The sequence below is a fragment of the Anabrus simplex genome, chromosome 2 (assembly GCF_040414725.1).
Source record: "Anabrus simplex isolate iqAnaSimp1 chromosome 2, ASM4041472v1, whole genome shotgun sequence".
NCBI classification, from domain to species: domain Eukaryota; kingdom Metazoa; phylum Arthropoda; class Insecta; order Orthoptera; family Tettigoniidae; genus Anabrus; species Anabrus simplex.
Window position 1 is genome coordinate 1,212,916,313 of NC_090266.1, and position 21,349 is coordinate 1,212,937,661.

General features: G+C 37.4%; 1 protein-coding gene across 3 annotated transcripts in view; it reads right to left on the reverse strand.

Annotated features, from left to right (window-relative positions):
- Positions 1–21,349, reverse strand: part of LRR (Leucine-rich repeat) — an 808,120-nt gene that overhangs the window by 253,308 nt on the left and 533,463 nt on the right. For all 3 annotated transcript variants that reach the window (XM_067142208.2, XM_067142207.2, XM_067142206.2), the window contains exons 19-21: positions 14,035–14,327; positions 13,863–13,950; positions 4,881–5,027 (exon numbers count right to left, since the gene is read on the reverse strand). In XM_067142208.2, coding sequence (XP_066998309.2) covers positions 4,881–5,027; positions 13,863–13,950; positions 14,035–14,327 — 528 coding nt within the window. The remainder of the gene's footprint in view (positions 1–4,880; positions 5,028–13,862; positions 13,951–14,034; positions 14,328–21,349) is intronic.

Consider the following 21,349-nt stretch of genomic DNA (forward strand, 5'->3'; position numbering starts at 1 on the left):
TAACTGTGAGGGTCTTCATTATTTGTCAACATTTCATTTAATAGCACCTTGTTCAGGTATAATCTGTTAATGTTTTCTTTTTCAGGTGTTATCTAAATTAATTTTATCCTGAATTAGTTTTCAAAAGACTAAAGCAACTCACAGTTATAGTCTACACTTGACTTTACAGAACAAAAATATTAATCCTAAAGATATATCCTTAAAAATTTTTCAAAATGAGTGCTATCTCTCTTGAATATTCTATTCTATTCTTAGACACAGGGTGATTCTAACCCACAAATCTACTAATGAAATAGTAAATATCAGCATAAACGGTATGGATTTCTTTCAAGCCATGAACCAATAAAATACTCAAATGAGTCACAGGATCTTATCTCTTAAACCTTCTTTACAGGGCGACAGCTCCCTTATCCAGAAACTGGAAGGGCAGGCTCGCTTCTGAATGAATGTGGGAAACACTGATTATAATAATGTAACAGATTACAACAATCACCAAAGAAGTCTATGTTGATGGTTCCAGGGAAGAGAATACTGTTACTCAACATGCCAAAGGGAAATGAAAAAAAGAAAACTTTGCCCATATACAATAAATGAAGTGCAGCATCTACAGAATGCTGATAATGCAAAAGAAGGATTTTATTTTCTGGCTCGATACAAGATCTCGTTCAGAATAACCTAGGAGAGTTGGACACCATGTTGTTTACACATGAAACTGTCGGGATGTCAGTACCTGGCATTAGTCTGTCCCATATGACATACACTAAACACAGCTACACTCAGTGGGAGTAATGTGTCCTATTTGTTTAAGAACTGTTGGGCTACGGAATACACTGGCACTATCGTTTACATTAGGATTGTTGCAGAGTTTATAGAGCAACTTGATTATGCAAAACTAAAGCACTTCCAGTAATATGGTGTAATCTCCCATACATCAAAAGAGTCAATGAAGAAAATCTTATGTATTTTTTACAACCGACAACCCAGCCCAGATCTCTTCATATAAGAATATATTTTGTGACGAGCATGTCTCTCATACACCAAGGTGAGACTCCTGAGTTCTCACAAGTCACAAATTGTGAAGATAACAAGTTAGTTTTGCTTGGGTATCTTATTGTGATAATTTATATTGAGAATGTGATGCCAGGCTGAGTTTCCTGAGCCCAAACTGGCAGGTTTGATTCCCGCTCAGTCCAGTGGAATTCAAAAGTGCTCAAATACTTTCTCCTAACTGTGGATGTACCATCAAAGGGGATGAAGTCAGACAGTTTTGATGTATTTTCTAATGTAACTGCATAATAATAATAATAATAATAATAATAATAATAATAATAATAATAAGTTTTACCACGGAGTATAAATTTTGAGACAAATTGTGGCATGCCAATCACAAAATATAGAAGCTGTAGGTTGATTTGGAAATAGAGAAAACAAAGATGATGAGTTCAACAGTCAGTATCATACTAATTTAGAAACAATAATGGACACCAATGAACACAATACTGAAAACTCGAAGACCTCATTCCTATTGGACCAAATTTTAAATTACAACAAGTTGTCACTACATTGGTCAGAAAACTGCAAAAAACGGTGGATTATCTGGCAATTTATTTCTCCAAAGGGTTATGCAGCTTTACAATTAAAAGGATAATATTATTATTGTTTGGACATGTTTGTTAAGCTTTGCTTCAAATTCTGCTTAAATTTGGCATATTATTGTTGTCAGAAATCCTAATTAACGATTGGGTTTAAATTTTAATATAACTGTGGGCAATCGCTTTACCATTGTACATTTTAATAGTACATCATTGCCATAAGTGAATGAATAGAGTTCCTCCGACGGTAACCATGTATTTCTAGATCTTGCATATGTAACAATGGAATTGGCAACACTGAGATATATTTGAGAGTTTTTGTGTTGCAAGTATGGAAGGAAGTCGACCACAAGTTCTGCTGTTGGTTGGTCAGCAAACAGACCTATAGCCTCCATTTAATGGACTTAATTTACAAGAAGGACATTACGATAAGCTGTACCATCCAACTGAATATTAGTGTAAATACTGAACACACTTTTAAAGTTTGTTGTTGAAGATATGAAGATCAAATTTGCTAGGACATGCAAAATTGTAACACGGCGCATTCTTCCTGAAGTTGAATTGTGTCCTGCCCTAAATTGCCTCTTCGGACAAGAACCACGCAAGAAACATTGAAAAACGTTGCTTCACAAGTAACCAAACGGTTTGAGCGTGTTAAAGTTCACAACGCGACTCTGGTGAGTACGAAAATTCTGCGTGTGTAAACTACTTGCCAGCTAACTGACTGAGCAACCGACATCCTACTAGAACTGAGGAGCAAGTAGTAGAGAAATTGTACACTAGTTCAACATAGGCGCTCTCAGCTGGAGTGGAAAGGCATGTAATGCACACCAAAAGGCGATGGTTATCCTGAAAGTTGGACATTTGTTTAAAATAAAATATTTTAGCACACATTAAATAGGGAAAAGGGAAGGGGCTTAAAAATAATATTCCAGTTCTGAACACTCGTGTGTGATGCGGATTACCACAACGGAATATAGAGGGTGGTCAGAAACAACATGTGTGTTAGAGGATTGGTCATACTCACCTCACGCCATTGTTCTGAAGTTAGCCAATGAGATGGCTTTGTGAGGTGATGTTGCAATTGCTACAATTTGATACAATGTTAATATTTTGCCTGTGTTCAATATATTAGTTGTTTTAAGATCTTCGCTAATTGGCTGATGATGACACTTGAAATGTGTTGAAACCGGTCCCAATAAACAGGTTGTAACTACTTTTTACTACGGAGTATTGAAAGGTGGATCCTTCCCTATAATATTGTACATCTTCTTATTTCTCTATTCAATACGGAACAATCATGAAGTTTTTAACTTTGAATATCCAGTTATAGTTACATTTTTATGTGTAGTTTATTTTTTACATTGTGAATGATGATTTTCAAATGGCCAATTGGCTTGAAGGGGAACCTGACCATGAAGAGAATATGTTTCTAGACGGTAACAGATCTTCTGATGATTTTCCAAGGTAGATGAGGTTGGAAATACTGACCACAATATGAATAATATGCTGAAGAAAATGAAGAGGAAGGAATTTCCATTAAGTTTTGGGCCTTATTACATGACCATGACAAGACAACACAGTCGATAATCCACATACCAAATCTGCACAGATGCAGACCAAGGGGAAGCATCGTAATTCACCTTCCAGAAGTGACAGGGAAAGCCCGGAATTCAGAGACGATTACCGAAGTATGGAACCTTTTTTTACCAGTGTCGGTTCTTGAAGAAATAACCTACCATACGAATGTACGGAAGACAAAATTAGAGTAAAGTACATGCGTATATCAGACGTGATTGACATAATCTAGAAGAAATTAAAGCCTTTATGGGACTGCTTTTTCTGGCTGGGGTGATGAAATTTCCTAGATAAGCATGTTAGATTTTTGGGCAAATGACGCAACTGTACCTGAAATATTTCATTGGTGGAATTAATTCACAAATCATTATGAACTGCAATAATAATTAATGTTATTTGCTTTACGTCTCACTAACTACTTTTTCAGTCTTCGGAGACGCCGAGGTGCCGGAATTTAGTCCCGCTGGAGTTCTTATACGTGCCAGTAAATCTACCGACATGAGGCTGTCATATTTGAGCACCTTCAAATACCACCGGACTGAGCCAGGATCGAACCTGCCAAGTTGGGGTTAGAAGGCCAGCGCCTTAACCGTCTGAGCCACTCAGCCCGGCTGAACTGCAATACTGGAAAAAGCTTTCAAGAGGAAAATTCCTGAAAACCTTGGGTCTAGATCTCATACAGACAAAAGAGCCTCATATAACGATCTAAAAACCGATCTACTGGGCGAGTTGGCCGTGCGGTTAGAGGCACGCAGCCGTGAGCTTGCATCTGGGAGATAACGGGTTCGAGCCCCACTATCGGCAACCCTGGAGATGGTTTTCCATGGTTTCACATTTTCACACCAGGTAAATGCTGGGGCTGTACCTCAATTAAGGCTAGGGCCGCTTCCTTCCCACTCCTAGACCTTTCATATCCCATCGACGCCATAAGACGTATCTGTGTCGGTGCAATGTTAAACAAATTGTAACCGGGCGAGTTGGCCGTGCGCGTAGAGGCGCGCGGCTGTGAGCTTGCATCCGGGAGATAGTAGGTTCGAATCCCACTATCGGCAGCCCTGAAGATGGTTTTCCGTGGTTTCCCATTTTCACACCAGGCAAATGCTGGGGCTGCACCTTAATTAAGGCCACGGCCGCTTCCTTCCAACTCCTAGGCCTTTCCCATCCCATCGTCGCCATAAGACCTATCTGTGTCGGTGCGACGTAAAGCCCCTAGCAAAAAAAAAAAAAACAAATTGTAAGAAAAAAGCGATCTGCGGCTTAAAAATAGAGTGAAAAATAACCTCCCCAAAGAATATAAAAAGTAAAAATAGTCTACAAAAGTTAAGGAAACCTTACCAAACACGATAGGTGAGCGCCGCGCTCACCCTCGACCATCCGCGTTCATCCGTTAGGCTCGACCAACGGCGGGTTAAGAAACAACAGTATTCAGAACCTTCACCTTGGATACATGTTCTTTAACATGCCAGGAAATCTACCTACATGGTTCTCTTGCATTTTGGTACTTTAAATATCATCCAACAACACTAGGATTTTAAGCCAATGAAGAAAGTGCCTAACCTTATTACACAGCTGGTTGAAAACAAACGTGACATTAGTTGACTTCACAATTTCAGTGTGCTTTAGAATCAGCCAGCATGTCTGGTGAAAGCAGCCCTTAGCTTTGCCAAAATCCAAGGACGTAATATCAGGTAATGCACTCGATAAACTTACCATGGGAGACTGATCTGACTGTTGACTCAGGGTATCGGCCATAGAATAGCTCTCACTTGGATCATTGCGTGATGAATCTGAACTGACCCGTGATCGTGTCCGGAGTACATCTGGTGTAGATGAGCGCTTCTTACTTGCATCACCAAGCTATTAATTACAATCACCATAAACAATCAAGAATATATACAGTTAAATAAAAATACACAGAATATCAACTAATTTTCAAACAAGAAATTTGATGATCTATCAATGGTTTATGTAGGTTTCATTGTATGAACAATAAGGTTCATACTGTACACAATTAAAAAGATGGGAGCTTTCCACCTAATCAATAATTTTTTTTATCTTATTAATATACAGGACCGGTTTTGACCTCCTCTGAGGTCATCCTCAGCTGGTCATATAATCTAATGTTAACGTAACATATAATTATAAAACATCACTAAATCTAATAAATAATGTCATATGATATGAAGAATAATCGTCGAAGTTGACATGACCTGCATTAGAAACTTAAAACTTCACTATTCTACACATAAATAACATATAATTAATTAAAATACAAAGTTCTTAAACTTGGAAATGTTCATAGCGTTCTTGCGGTCCACATTAAAACTTTTGATCTGAGTTGATAAAACATTATGTAAATATACAGGTGAGTTTATGCAAATGTTCTAGTATTTTCATCAGTATGGATTGTTGGTCTTGGGACGTGCACTCCTCAGTTCTTATGCTACTTAACTGCATTAATATATCATACCGTATTATCTAATATTAACATAACTATAAGTATAAAACATGCTAGAGCTAGTAAAGAATGTCATGATATGAATAATGGAGTTGTAGTGTTTAAAACGATCGAAGTTCACGTGAACTGCATTTGTGACTTAAAATTCCACTATTCTACTCATAAGTAACAATTAATTTGTCAGGTACATTGTTCTTAAACTTAGAATTGTTCCATGGCATTCTTGCGATCCACATTAAAACTTTTGATGCATGAACACACTACGGCTTCCTGTTCTCAGCAATATTCCACCTTCAGCCCTAAGACGATCAGAAGCTCTCCTAAAGGTTTGATGATGATGATCATGATGATGATGCTTGTTGTTTAAAGGGGCCTAACATCGAGGTCATCGGCCCCTAATGGTACGAAATGAAACAACAAAAAATTCAAATTCATCCACTAACCAAAATAAAATAATAAATGTCATGAAGAATGAATGGATGATTATTGTTGTTTGTTTATGGAGTAACTTCACAGTGAAACTTACGGGAAATCTTATTACTGGTGGAGTAAAGAAAAACTTGGCATGCTACCCAGATTCATTTTTTCAGGGTTCAATAGGAGCAGGTAAGGTAATGGAAGAAGATTTGGAACCCCATCGGCCTAATGACCGATGCCTACAGAGTCATTTATTCCCGTAAATCTTTTGCATGTGGTACCGAATTTGTCAGTTATATTATATTCTAGTTACAATTTATCCATTTCAATGTTTAATTATCGTGAAGAAGTTACAGTCAGATAAAGCCATTGGTCAGCGAACTAGAGCCGAGTGACTTAAAACCCAGCCTGTGTCTGCGTAAAATCAAAGGTTATTCAAGGGCTAATGTATAAACTTTATGGCTAGATAAACTGACCAGTTATATTCAATGTATTTAAACAATTTCTGATGAACAGGTTGATAAGATGGTAAGATGGCACAAATGGCCAATCGTATGATGTCATAGTAGACAAAGGCATGAGAGGAATGGGAGGTATAATTATTACCACTTTTCTTTTCATGCAAATTATCGACCTGAAAAATTGCTCTCCCTTAGTGCTTGGCAGGATTAGAAAACTAGTAAGGGCAAACACGTAAGCGGCTGAATGGTCCACTCAAGACCACCAATATCACTATCATCATAATTTGGAGCCGATGTTCCTAGCGGAGAGCAACGTAAACTAAACTCAAACTCTATGTAGCATATGGATCAGAAATCCGAACCTATGGCTCAAAGATACTAAATACTGACTTCGGTTTAAAATGCAGTTTTGAGTGGCACTTCATTATAACAAATACCTCAAAAGGCATATTAGATGCCGAATTTCTGCATCATTTTGAACTTGTGGTTCATCTCAAAAGAAAAAGGCTCCTCGATAACAGCAGTGAGTTAAATGTTGTAGGGAATGACACAATCGTTGATGCGGATAAGGCAGTGGATTCTCTCCATACCACCAGCAAGTTTTACAAAATTTTGGAGAAATTTCCTGAGCAGGAGTTAAACATGTTGTGCAGTATTACATTACAACATCCAGTGAACCTCCAGTTTTCTGCAAACCCCACAGATTTGATTGATATAAACAGTCCTGCTAAACAGGACTTTCAATGCAATACAATCACATTATCATTCAATCTTCTAAATCTCAGTGGGATGGTCCTCTGCACATGGTCACAAAATGTAATGGTCAAGGGCGTGTCTGTGGAGATTTATCACCACCTTAACAATCTGACCCTTCCAGTAAATTATGTCAAACACGTCCTCCAAGGCAAGGAGAATTCTTTCCAAGATGGACCTCCCGCAGGCTTTCTATCGGATCCTACTGGCACAACAAAATAAAAATAAAAATCTGTATCATCCCGTTTGGCATATATGAATTCAACTTCATGCCGTTTGGATAAAGGAATGCAGGCTTATTAACAATGTACTACAAGATAAACCGCCTGTTTTGCTTAATTAGACACTGCATTAACAAAATCTAGCTCAGAAGAGCGGCACATCCAGATCTAATTACTCTGTTTGGTCTCAGAATGAATAGCAGCTACTGTATTATTATCTGAAATACGCTGCAGAAAATCAAGCTCTTTTTGAAATACTTAAGGGATCATATGAAATTAATTTCATTTTGGTCCATATAGATGATAAATCACTATCAACAAAGATGAGAAATTCCACTATTCAACACTGTATATAATATGTTAATACCGGGCCGTGCAGTTAGGAGCGCGCAGCTGTGAGCTCGCATTCGGGAGATAGTGGGTTCGAACCCCACTCGACAGCCCTGAAGATGGTTTTCCGTAGTTTCCCATTTTCACACCAGGCAAATGTTGGGGCTGTACTTTAATTAAGGCCATGGCCGCTTCCTTCCCATTCCTAGGCCTTTCCTGTCCCATCGTCATCATAAGACCTATCTATGTCAGTGCGACGTAAAGCAACTAGCAAAAAGAAAAAAGTTAATATTATTTATTACATATCGGGACTAGTTTCAACCCTTGTATTGGGTTATCTTCAATCTTAAAATATAAATATAAAAGAACATTAGAAGCAACTTGCAAACACCAACACCTAATATAATACTACTGGCATGTCTTGAAATACAGATAAAATATGCTGTGGTTACACATGAGTCCATTAAAACTAAACATGCATCCAACACTTATTTGTCACTTTATCTTTCAAGAAAATCGTAGTCTTAATACAAAACATTACACTATGATGTAAATAATGAGGTTAATATGACACTTATTTCTTATGATGTCTTTATCTTGCATTACTGTTGGTGCTGAAGAGATAGTCCATATATGACAGATGTCTTTGGTCATAGATCCAACCATTGCTAAGAGAATGCAAACTGCCATTTCTGTGGTATTTATGAATCTGTGGTTCTCTGACATGGTGGAGTGATCTCTCAAATTATTTCGTATTCCGTTCATGGTGTGGGTTACTGTAGTCACGTCCTAGTTCATGAATCAAGGACAACGGCTGAGTAGTCTAGTAAGTGGTCCTGAGAGTCGGGATACCAGTTGCTATGGAATGGGAGTGGGCATCTCGGACATATTCTGAGTCATGGCACTTCTTGTGCTCAGGCGGCTAGGACTATACAATCTACCGGTGATCCATAACCCGTTAGAGGAGAGATCCTCACTTGGACTATGATTGTGTAAGTAGGTTACCATCCTGCTTCATGAATTTACCGAGCTCAGAACATTTTAAGCAAGCCTCGGACCTATGAGAGTTTATCAGGAATACCACTGCACGCAACACAGTTTCTGTTAGGCATGTAAATAAGCGAATGATGTGGGTAGACTTGGCAGTTGGAGGAATTAGGACGAGAACTGTCTCAGTGTATTCACCATGTGAAGGTGCAGATGAGGACAAAGTTGACAAGTTTTATGAAGCACTGAGTGACATGTGGTCAGGGTCAACAGCAAGGATAGAATAGCGCTAATGGCCGATTTCAATGCAAGAGCTGGAAATAGAACTGAAGGATACGAAAGGGTGATTGGAAATGTAGGGAAGATATGGAAGCTAATGGGAATGGGAAGCGTTAGCTGGACTTCTGTGCTAGTATGGGTTTAGCAGTTACGAATACATTCTTCAAGCATAGGATAGGGGTACCCGATCCATCATAGACTATATCTTAACTGACCTCAAATTCAGGAAATCTATTAGCAATGTACAAGTTTGTCAAAAACATATCAGATGTAAGGCTTTTCAGGCATTTGCTCTATTAACCAGCGTTTCGTCTTAAGTCCGACAATAGACTCATCAGAGTGGGATGTGTCAGACCCTACCCACTGACGCTGGGGTGTATGTAGAATTTTCCATTCGGAATTGCTAGGCGGGCAATAATTCCATTGTGGAGATTTATCTCCCGATGCAGTTACCAGACTGTGCCTCTTATAAGGGCTTCTGATAAGTTCACCTGCATACACCCCAGCGTCAGTGGGTAGGGTCTGACACATCCCACTCTGATGAGTCTAGTGTCAGACCTAAGACGAAACGCTGGTTAATAGAGCAAACGCCTGAAAAGCCTTACATCTGATATGTTTTTGACATTTTTTGACATGCTCTATTGGTGAAAAATATCTAATTCCCTCAATGGGGATTTAGAATTTTCCATGTACCGTACAAGTTTTCCGTGGATTTTTCGATGATACAGACCACTATGTGATCTGTAGTGAACTAAGTATCCCTAAGCCTAGGGTAGAGAAAGTGAAATCTGTCTGCAAACAAATAAGGGTAGAAGATCTAAAGGATAAGGAAATTAGACAGAAGTACATGGATATGATTAGTGAGAAGTTTCGAACAGTAGACAGTAAGCAGGTCCAGGATATAGAAAGTGAATGGGTGGCATACAGGGATACTGTAGTAGAAACAGCAAGGAACAACTGTGTGTAAAGATGGGAAAAGGCAAACATCTTGGTGGAATGATGAAGTGAGAGCAGCTTGTAAACTTAAAAATAAGGCTTATCAGAGATGGCTCCAAACAGGGGCCGAGGCAGACAGGGATTTGTACGTAGATGAAAGAAACAGAGTGAAACAAATAGTTGTTGAATCCAAAAAGAAGTTGTGGGAAGATTTTGGTAGTAACCTGGAAATGCTTGGTCAAACAGCAAGGAAACCTTTCTGGACAGTAATAAAGACTCTTAGGAAAGGAGGGAAAAAGAAAATGAACAGTGTTTTGAGTAATTTAGGTGAACTAATAACAGATCTCAGGGAATCACTGGAGAGGTGGAGGGGATATTTTGAACATCATCTCAACGTAAAGGGAAATCTTTCTGGTGGTGTTGCGAATAGCCAAGCTCATGGGGAAGAGGAAAATGATGTAGATAAAATTATGCTTGAGGAAGTGGAAAGGATGGTAAATAAATTCCATTGTCATAAAGCAGCAGGAATAGATGAAATTAGACCTGAAATGGTGAAGTACAGTGGGAAGGCAGGGATGAAATGGCTTCATAGAGTAGTAAGATTAGCATGGAGTGTTGGTAAGGTACCTTCAGATTGGACAAAAGCAGTAATTGCACCTATCTATAAGCAAGGGAACAGGAAGGATTGCAACTACTATCGAGGTATCTCATTGATTAGTATACCAGGCAAAGTATTCTCTGGCATCTTGGAAGGGAGGGTGCGATCAGTCGTTGAGAGGAAGTTGGATGATAACCAGTGTGGTTTCAGACCACAGAGAGGGTGTCAGGATCAGATATTCAGTATGCGCCAGGTAATTAAAAAATGCTACGAGAGGAATAGGCAGTTGTGTTTATGTTTCGTAGATCTAGAGAAAGCATATGACAGGGTACCGAGGGAAAAGATGTTCCCTATATTGGGGGACTATGGAATTAAATGTAAATTATTAAAATCAATCAAAGGCATTTATGTTGACAATTGGGCCTCAGTAAGAATTGATAGTAGAATGAGTTCTTGGTTCAGGGTACTTACAGGGGTTAGACAAGGCTGTAATCTTTCACATTTGCTGATCGTAGTTAACATGATCATCTGCTGAAACGTATAAAATTGCAGAGAGGGATTCAGTTAGGTGGAAATGTAGTAAGCAGTCTGGCCTATGCTGACGACTTGGTCTTAATGACAGATTGTGCCGAAAGCCTGCAGTCTAATATCTTGCAACTTGAAAATAGGTGTACTGAGTATGGTATGAAAACTAGCCTCTCAAAGATTAAACTGATGTCAGTAGATAAGAAATTCAACAGAATTGAAGGTCAGATTGGTGATACAAAGCTAGAACAGGTCGATAATTTCAAGTATTTAGGCTGTGTGTTCTCCCAGGATGGTAATATATTAAGTGAGATTGAATCAAGGTGTAGTAAAGGTAAAGCAGTGAGCTCGCAGTTGTGATCAACAGTATTCTGTAAGAAGGAAGTCAGCACCCAGACGAAACTATCTTTACATCGGTCTGTTTTCAGACCAACTTTGCTTTACGGGAGCGAAAGCTGGGTGGACTCAGGATATCTTATTCATAAGTTAGAAGTAAAAGACATGAAAGTAGCGAGAATGATTGCTAGTACAATCAGGTGGGAACAATGGCAGGAGAGTACTTGGAATGAGGAGATAAAGGCTAATTTAGGAATGAACTCGATGGATGAAGCTGTATGTATAAACCGGCTTTGATGGTCGGTCATGTGAGGCGAATGGAGGAGGATAGGTTACCTAGGAGAATAATGGACTCTCTTATGGAGGGTAAGGAGGGTAAGAAAAGTAGAGGTAGACCAAGATGACGATGGTTAGACTCAGTTTCTAACGATTTAAAGATAAAAGGTATGGAACTAAATGAGGCCACAGCACTAGTTGCAAATAGAGTATTGTGGCGACGTTTAGTAAATTCACACAGGCTTGCAGACTGAATGCTGAAAGGCATAACAGTCTATAATGATAATGTATGTATGTAAGTGAATGTTTAGAAAAGAAAAGTAAAATTAAGTGGGAAATGAAGCAATATAAAGAAAATCAGCCAAATCATCACGGTCCGACATGAAACTTTGACACTACATTCTTAGAAATGTCGGACTACTGCTGTGGGACACTGTTACGTGCCTTAAATAACTAGCAATCAACAGCCAATGGCTGATATGTTGTTATTCATATTAATACCGAACATTGTTTTTCTCATTAGACTTCTCCTACAGTAAATGTGTCAATATTAATTCTTATTAATTATAATTTAAATATAAATCAGGTACCTGATTTAACCTTGAGGAGGTACAGTGACTGATGATGCGTTCTATGAAAGGCAAAACATGTCTCACATTTATGTGGTAATAATGATAAATTCCTAATTGTTCAAAAATTTAATGTGCTTAATAGGTGATATTATTAATAAACTAATTAGCATCCTACAGTATAGTATCATCACTTGCAAAGCTCTTCAGTCTGTCAAACACACATTATTAAACAGAGGATAAACCTATTTAACCTGTGTGTTCGACACACTGAAGAGCCTTTAAATTACATTTGCCTCATCCATTCTGTCATGCATCGTAGCTGTAGCGACAAGAACATGATCTGTTGCCAGTGCATAGTAAGTGCACCGACTTTGTTTTCTATATGCCGTACTTATCATTCCTTTATAACCTCAATAAACAAGTTAGGGGCTGATGACCTACATGTCAGGCCCCACCTATAGATGGGCTGACGAGGCCGGTCCATCACTGCTACGCCCGTCTATAGACGGTGCACGGGAACTTTTAATTTTTTTTTAGTTTCTCGCTTCACTCTCGAATGCCGATTCCATCTATGGCATGTTCTGCCATCTGTTGGGCATTATTTAGAACTAATTGATCATGACTAATAGCTTCGGGAAGTAACTTACAGAGCTTTCTGTAGACGTCTGTGGAGCTCATGTGATGTAAACAAGCATGGCAGAACAACAGGCTAGTTGCTCTCGCAGCAATGTTATTTCTGATCAAAGAATCTTTCAGTTATTGACTACAGTGGAAAGTGATGATGAAGATGGTGATTTTAATGAATTGTTAAGCGATTTTGAAAGTGAGAGTGATACAGAGTGTGCTGAGAATATTGTAAGTGAGAAAGAAACAGAACCTCCTCCTAAATGCAGTAAGAAAAACACAGCGAGTTCAATAGCTATTTCATCACTATTTTTGTGGCGGATGGATGACTTTTCAGCACCAGACTTTCAAACAACCCCAAAATCATTCACTTTTTTAAAACTATTCTGTCAGTGGCGTTGGTGCAGTTGGTTGTTGATGAAACAAATGTGTACTGAATCACAAACAACTAGTGGAAAACATTGAGCTGTGAGCACATTCCAGGGTTAGAAAGTATTTTAAAATATCAACTTACGTACCGAACTTGTAAGGAGTTACATGTATTAGTTGCCTACAGGTTTTAGGAAATAATTTTATTTTGGGCTCTTTACTTTGTATAAAGATGGTGTACGCGTGGGCACAAAAAGTGTAAGTTTGTTTTCTTTCAAAATAATATTGAACATAAGTGTAGGATTTTCTTTTTCCATCTAGGTTTATAAAGAACCAACATCTGTAAACATTTTAAGCTAATCACCCCACTGATAAGTTAAAAATAGAGCCTTGTACAATTTTCTTACACACGAATGAAAGAACTCAGCTGGTAACGCAGCACTTAAAAGGTTAAACAACAAGCATAAGCATCATCATTACCATCATAAATAAAAAAGTAAATAGTCTAAGTATATGAGAATTAGTCTAGCACAATGAAGATTATACTCACCAATGTTTTGTAACACTTTGAGAGAGACTCTATCACCTCATCCGTGATGCGATCAGAAACGTGGGCCGCTACAGCGAGATTAAGTTCGCTGTAAACACAATAACAAATAATGGGCCATCTTCAGGGACAGACTACCCAACACAAGCATTAATCACACAAACAAAATACTTACTTCACCTTATTGATGATATCAGTGCCAGCCTGCTCCACAACACAAGAATGCACAAATTCAGCAGGCAAATAATTCTTCTCGCGGCACATTTTACGTATCTCTGCCTGGACCCGAGCATCAGCCAGAACATGGGGACACTGATCTTCAGCACACTTCATCATCCCATCCAATGCAGCACCAAGGTAAGACACAACAACGCCGTGTAGCTCCTCTGACACTTGACGGAGCTTTATGTCAATAGGATTATCTCCATCATCTCGGCGCTGCACAACTTCTTGCAACCGTGGTAGTAACTAAACAACAGAAATAGAGAGGGGAAAGAGACTTAAGAAGTAATTTATAATATTATTAGTGGTTCTCAAACAAATGAGAAAACCATTCAACAAAAAATTCATATTACCAATGGAATACACTGTGTTACAATGTTTTTCACAAACACTGTTGTACCACCTTAGCATTTTCTTCACTAGTTTATGTATACACACTGTTTCTTTCCTGAAGATTCATTTATTTTTTAATATTTGTTTTATCCAATGGCATACACTCACAGCTCGCAGCTGTGTAATAGCACGTGGAACACAATGTATAAGAGCCGTGTGAAGCTTGGTCAGATTTGAGCACATATTTCTGTGTTCTGCCAAGAGACGGCATTACGTGCTGCACACCATTCAAAAGAGGAAGAATTCATCTTTCTCATGAGAAAAATTGTGTTTGATTATCTTGACTGATTCACATTCTATTCAACATTGATTGTGGTCCCAGATGAACCTGTCTCCATCGAACCCCAGTAGTAGTAATCATGTCATGTAATCATGTAGGAAGCAGCTGTTATCAAGTGGTAATATTTCTGAAATTCTGGCCAGAAGAATTAAAGTTTATCTTAAATATTCACTATTTGATATTAGTTCCACCATGTGAAGAACACCCTGGGTCTGTGTTACCTGTGGGTGGTACCATAATATTTGATGCACCGTGGGTCTACATTGCCTACAATTTGTACCACTATGTGAGGAACACCATGAGTAAACGTAGCCCGTGATTAGTACCCCACTAAGTGAGGAACACCATGGGTCTGCGTTGTTTGTGAGTAGTACCATTATATGAGGTGGGTCTGTGCTACCAGTGAGTGGTACCATAATATGCAACATACCATACATCTATATTACCTGTGATTAGATCCACTATGTGACGAACACCATCAGTCTACATTACCTGTGATTAGTACCACTACAGGAAGGAACACCACGAGTCCACTTTACCAGTAACTAGTGCCATTACGAGGGGCCGGTGACCAGGATTTTGGACCCCTTTGCTTTGGAAGCAGTCGCTTGTTCTCTTTATACGATTGTTTTAACTTAGGGAAGGTAGGGCATTGCGGATCGGATCCACCGATTGTTTCAAGTTCATAATTATTCTTTATCATCATCTATTTGAATTCTACAAATGCAAAGAGGAGAGGAACTCCAACTAATCAATACTTGTTTATAATTATTATTATTAAAAATACAGGACTGGTTTCGACCCTAACGGGTCATCCTCAGCTGAACATACATATACATATAACACATCGTACAATTGCAAACATTACCATATTTCTTTACAAAAGAAAATATTTAAAAATCCTCCTTATCAATACAAATCAACTCATCTGTTAGATGAAGCAAAGTCTAAACATGTTTCAGCCTAATCTCAAGGCCATCCTCAGTAGCAGAACAGTAATTACGTAATACACAAACAAATTTAAAATCGTATTGAAGTGACAATGATCATGATTAGTGAATTAAAAAACATATTGAGGTATAAAGTCCTCTCGTCTAATAGATCATTCTTGAATTGTCAATTAAAACTGCTGACTGTTAAAATGAAGACACTGTGCTGAGGAGTGTAGTGAGACCGAGAATACTATGGGTTAAAACGTGTCTAACATCTGTAATGAGAAAAAGGAAATATGAGTGGATGAAAAACAAGATAAAAAATAATGTACGAAAAGAAAACTCATATAACTTACTTGTAACAAAAGTTGTCATCTCAAATGGAGATGACCTTGTCAGTCTCAAGTCACATTGCCTGTGTGTGGCTTACTGTGTATCTGTGTTGATGTGGTTGGGAGGGGGAGGGGCAAGGAGGGAGGGACGATGTGAATCACGGAAGGAGTGTGTTGATGGAAGGGCGGGTCTTGTTCTAGAATGTTGGTAGTGAAATTCGTTTTTACTACTGAATTGTTCACAGATGAGCGGGACAAAGGTTTCCAATAAAATATTTTTCTTTTCATTGATTTCATTCAAGTTGTGCACGGGATTGTTATTTGGTCGATACCTATATAAATATTCTCCAGTATATTAAGTAAAGGACCTTTCTGTTCGTAATGCAGGATCTTTAAATCTTGATCAATTGTTGTGTATTTATGATTTTTCTCTCTACAATGTTCGCTCATGGCTGAGTAGCGATTATACTTTAGGGCATTGAGTGTTCGGAGTATCTTACATTGAAGCTGCGGCCTGTTTGCCCAATATAGGTTGAAAGACATGATTGGCATTTTAATTTGTATATCCCAGAGTTTGAATATTTTTGGTGGCTGTTGATAGTATAAGAATTAAAAAACGTTTTCGCATTGGTGTGAACGGTCTTGAAAGCTACTTTTAACTTGTGGTTTTTTTTGTTTTTTGTTTTTTGCTAGGGGCTTTACGTTGCACTGACACAGATAGGTCTTATGGCGACGATGGGGTAGGAAAGGCCTAGGAGTTGGAAGGAAGCGGCCGTGGCCTTAATTAAGGTACAGCCCCAGCATTTGCCTGGTGTGAAAATGGGAAACCATGGAAAACCATCTTCAGGGCTGCCGATAGTGGGATTCGAACCTACTATCTCCCGGATGCAAGCTCACAGCCGCGCGCCTCTACGTGCACGGCCAACTCGACCAGTAACTTGTGTTTTTTAAAGATGTTTGAAATAGGATATATGTTATTATTATTATTAAAGGTAAATGTGGTGAACTTCTCTTTAGGGGAAGATTCTTTTTCTAAGGTGGTCTTGGTTTTACTTTTAAATTTATTGAGAATTCTGTTCACGAAAGCTTTACTGAAACTATTACCTTCGGCTATTGCATAAATGGTGTTGATTTCCTTTCTAAAATTCTTACGGGATAACGGAACATTGAGAGCTCTGAAAATCATACTATTGTAAGCTGCCTTCTTCCGTGTCCCTGGGTGTAGAGAAGTTTGGTGGATTGTGTTTACTGTGTGATGGGCTTCCTGTAAATATTAAAAGAAAGGGTTTTGTTCTGATTGTGGGTAATAGTTAAATTGAGATAATTAAGGGAATTATTGTTCTCAGATTCTATCGTGAACTTTATGTGTGGATCCAGATTATTAAGTAATTCAAGAACAGTGTTGTTATCAGTAATGTGAGAATTCAGGATAATAAAAGTATCATCCACATACCGAGTCCAATGTTTGATCCCATTAATTTTACCTATAATGTGAGTGTATTCAAGGAAATCTACGTAAATATCAGTGAGGATTCCCGAGGCCGGTGACCCCATAGGAAGACCCTTCTGTTGATATATGATGGTGTTAAAAGTGAAGAACCCATTATTTAATGTGAACTTGAGGATCTGAACAAACTCTTCTATCTCCCCTACGGTCAATTTACTGAATTTGGAAAGATTGTTTTTTACTATTTCGATGGTTTAATTGACGGGTACATTCGCGTACATATTGAATATGTCCACGGAGTGAAGGGTGTAATGTTTCGGTAACGTGAGATTTTTTTTATTCTATTGCAGAATTCATGGTAATTTTTAACTGATGTGTTAGCTTGAAAGAAATAATGTGCTTTAAGAAAATTGTGAATATATTGGGATATTTAGTACGTCGGACCACTTCTGAAGTTAATGACGGGCCTTATGGGGACATCCGCCTTGTGAATCTTCGGTAACGCTTTCGCCGTAGGTAACTTGGGATTCAGGATGATCAATTTTGATTTTTCTAGGTCATTAAACAAGAATAAAATGTTCTTAATTAAAGCTTTCAGTTCTCTTTGTATTCTATTAGTGGGATCTTTTTTTTATTACGTTAAAGTTATTGTTAGTAAAGAAGGATTGTGCTTTATTTACGTAGTCACTTTTCTTCATAACTACAGTAGCATTACCTTTATCTGCTTTAGTTACTATTAAAGCGTTATCCTTAATTTTCTTTTTGAGATTGCATATGTTGGTGACTTGTTCTTTATTGGGTTTACCAGTACCGGATACCAGTACTCTGGGATATACAAATTAAAATGCCAATCATGTCTTTCAACCTATATTGGACAAACTGGCCGCAGCTTCAATGTAAGATACTCCGAACACCTCAATGCCCTAAAGTATAATCTCTACTCAGCCATGAGCGAACATTGTAGAGAGAAAAATCATAAATACATAACAATTGATCAAGATTTAAAGATCCTGCATTACGAACAGAAAGGTCCTTTACTTAATATACTACAGAATATTTATATAGATATCGACCAATATAACAATCCCGTACACAACTTGAATGAAATCAATGAAAAGAAAAATATTTTATTGGAAACCTTTGTCCCGCTCATCTGTGAACAATTCAGTAGTAAAAACGAGTTTCACTACCAACATTCTAGAACAAGACCCCCCCCTTCCATCAACACACTCCTTCCGTGATTCACATCGTCCCTCCCTCCTTGCCCCTCCCCCTCCCAACCACATCAACACAGATACACAGTAAGCCACACACAGGCAATGTGACTTGAGACTGACAAGGTCATCTCCATTTGAGATGACAACTTTTGTTACAAGTAAGTTATATGAGTTTTCTTTTCGTACATTATTTTTTATCTTGTTTTTCATCCACTCATATTTCCTTTTTCTCATTACAGATGTTACACATGTTTTAATCCATAGTATTGACGGTCTCTCTATACTCCTCAGCACAGTGTCTTCATTTTAACAGTCAGCAGTTTTAATTGACAATTCAAGAATGATCTATTAGACGAGAGTACTTTATACCTCAATATGTTTTTTAATTCACTAATCATGATCATTGTCACTTCAATACGATTTTAAATTTGTTTGTGTATTATGTAATTACTGTTCTGCTACTGAGGATGGCCTTGAGATTAGGCTGAAACATGTTTAGACTTTGCTTCATCTAACAGATGAGTTGATTTGTATTGATAAGGAGGATTTTTAAAAATTTTCTTTTGTAAAGTGATAACCGTCAGTACGGAATGATATTTATAACCTGCAACATTACCATATTTAGAAAGGAATATCATGCAACGGTACCATGTCAGGTTGTACGCATGAGTAGGGCATTAGTCAAATTGCACATCTGAGAAAAGGGAATATTCCTAAACTTAAAACTACATAAAATGAAAAGAACATATGCATAAAACACTTTCATGCTTGTGAATGTTCAAGTTCCTTGCACTATTTCTTAATTCTTCAGTTTGAGTGTTATCATTAAGTCTGGTTGTCCATAACTGTGCATTATATTAAAAATTTAATGGCTTGAATTGTAATATGAGTTACATTTAAAATACCAATATCTCATTTAAAAAAATATTTTGTCACATACGTGCACAAAGGATAAGAACACTTTGCATCTCTAAAAGGCAAATTATAGACGTAGTGTGGATTCAGTATGTTGAGCAAGAGGCCCTTGGTGTTTATATTCAAAATTTGCATGTCATTTTTGATATTTGTGAATTTGTATTTATAATCTTCAATGTGTTGGCCTATGGAGGAAAAATGATTGTGTTTTATGGCATTTAGGTGTTCATTATAACGGATTTGAAAGTTCCTGTCAGTACGTCCAATGTAGCTGGTGTCACAGTTTTTGCATTTTATCCGATATACCCCTGAATGGTTGTATTTATTATTGCTGTTGATTGTTTTAGCATTGTGTATGATATTGGCACTGTTCTGTATAGTTTTGTATGCTATTTTTAGGTTGTATTTTTTGAAAATGTTGGTTATGGGATATATATGCGTATTATTGAAGGTGAATAATACGTCATATTTCTTGGATTTTTCTGTTTTTGTTAATTTTGATTTGGATTGAAATTTTATTTTATGAATAATTCTGTTAATCATTTCTTTCTTATACCCATTGTGTTTGGCTATTTCATGAATTAGTCATAATTCTTTATTTAATTCTTCTTTTGTTAACGGTATGCTAACTGCTCTATGTATCATGCTATAGTATGCTGCTCTTTTGTGTATATTAGGATGAGTAGAATTCATTTTAATTGTGTTAGAGGTGTGTGTGGGTTTCTATATATTCTGTAAGATAGGTGATTTTCATGTCTGGTTACGGATATGTCTAAATAGTTTAGGGTACAGTTGTTTTCTATTTCTTAAGTGAATTTTATGTGTGGGTCTATTGTATTCAATTGGTTCAATATGTTGGTTTCATTGGTAAATCTATTATCGATGATAACAAAAATGTCATCAACAAATCAGCATCAGAAAAATATGTTATCTATTTTATTGATTGATGCTCCAAATGATCTATGTAGATTTCGGCAAGTATGCCTGAGGCTGGAGATCCTATCGGTAGGCCTTGCTGTTGATAAATAGTATCGTGGAACTTGAAATAATTGTTACTGATGGCAAATTCGAGTAGTTTTATAATCTCTTCTATTTCCAAGGTGCTTAAATTACTTTAGTTTTTTTAAATTGCATTCAATTATTTTTATGGTTTTCTGTGTAGGTATGTTAGGGTACATATCTATTATGTCAAATGATGCAAGGTTATGGTATTGTTCAATCTTTAGTTATTTCATAATATTGTAAAATTCTATTGTATTCCGTACTGTTTTTATGGCTAAGAATACGTAGTGTTTCTTAAGGAATTTCTGACTAAATTGTGAAAGTTTATAGGTCGGACTTGATCTATAATTTATGATGGGTCTCATTGGTATGTGTTCTTTACGTATTTTGGGGTAAGCTTTCGAGGTCGGTACTTGCGGATTCATTACGATAAGTTTCGCAGATTCTTCTTCCGTTAAAAAAATGTGTATTTTTTAGTAATGCTTTGAAATTTCTTGTATATCAGTAGTTGGATCTTTACGTTTGATATGAAAGGTACTATCTTGAAAACATTCTTCAGTTTTTGTTATATATTCGTCCTTGTCGATGATAACAGTAGTATTACCTTAGTCGGCTTTAGTTACGAGTAGATTGTTCTGTTTAATCTTGTCCTTGAGTTTTTAATATTATCGTGAATTCTATTCATATATTGTGGAAGTCTTTTTTTGATTTCGTATCTGGCTTCGTCGCGTAAATCGAATGGGATTTTTT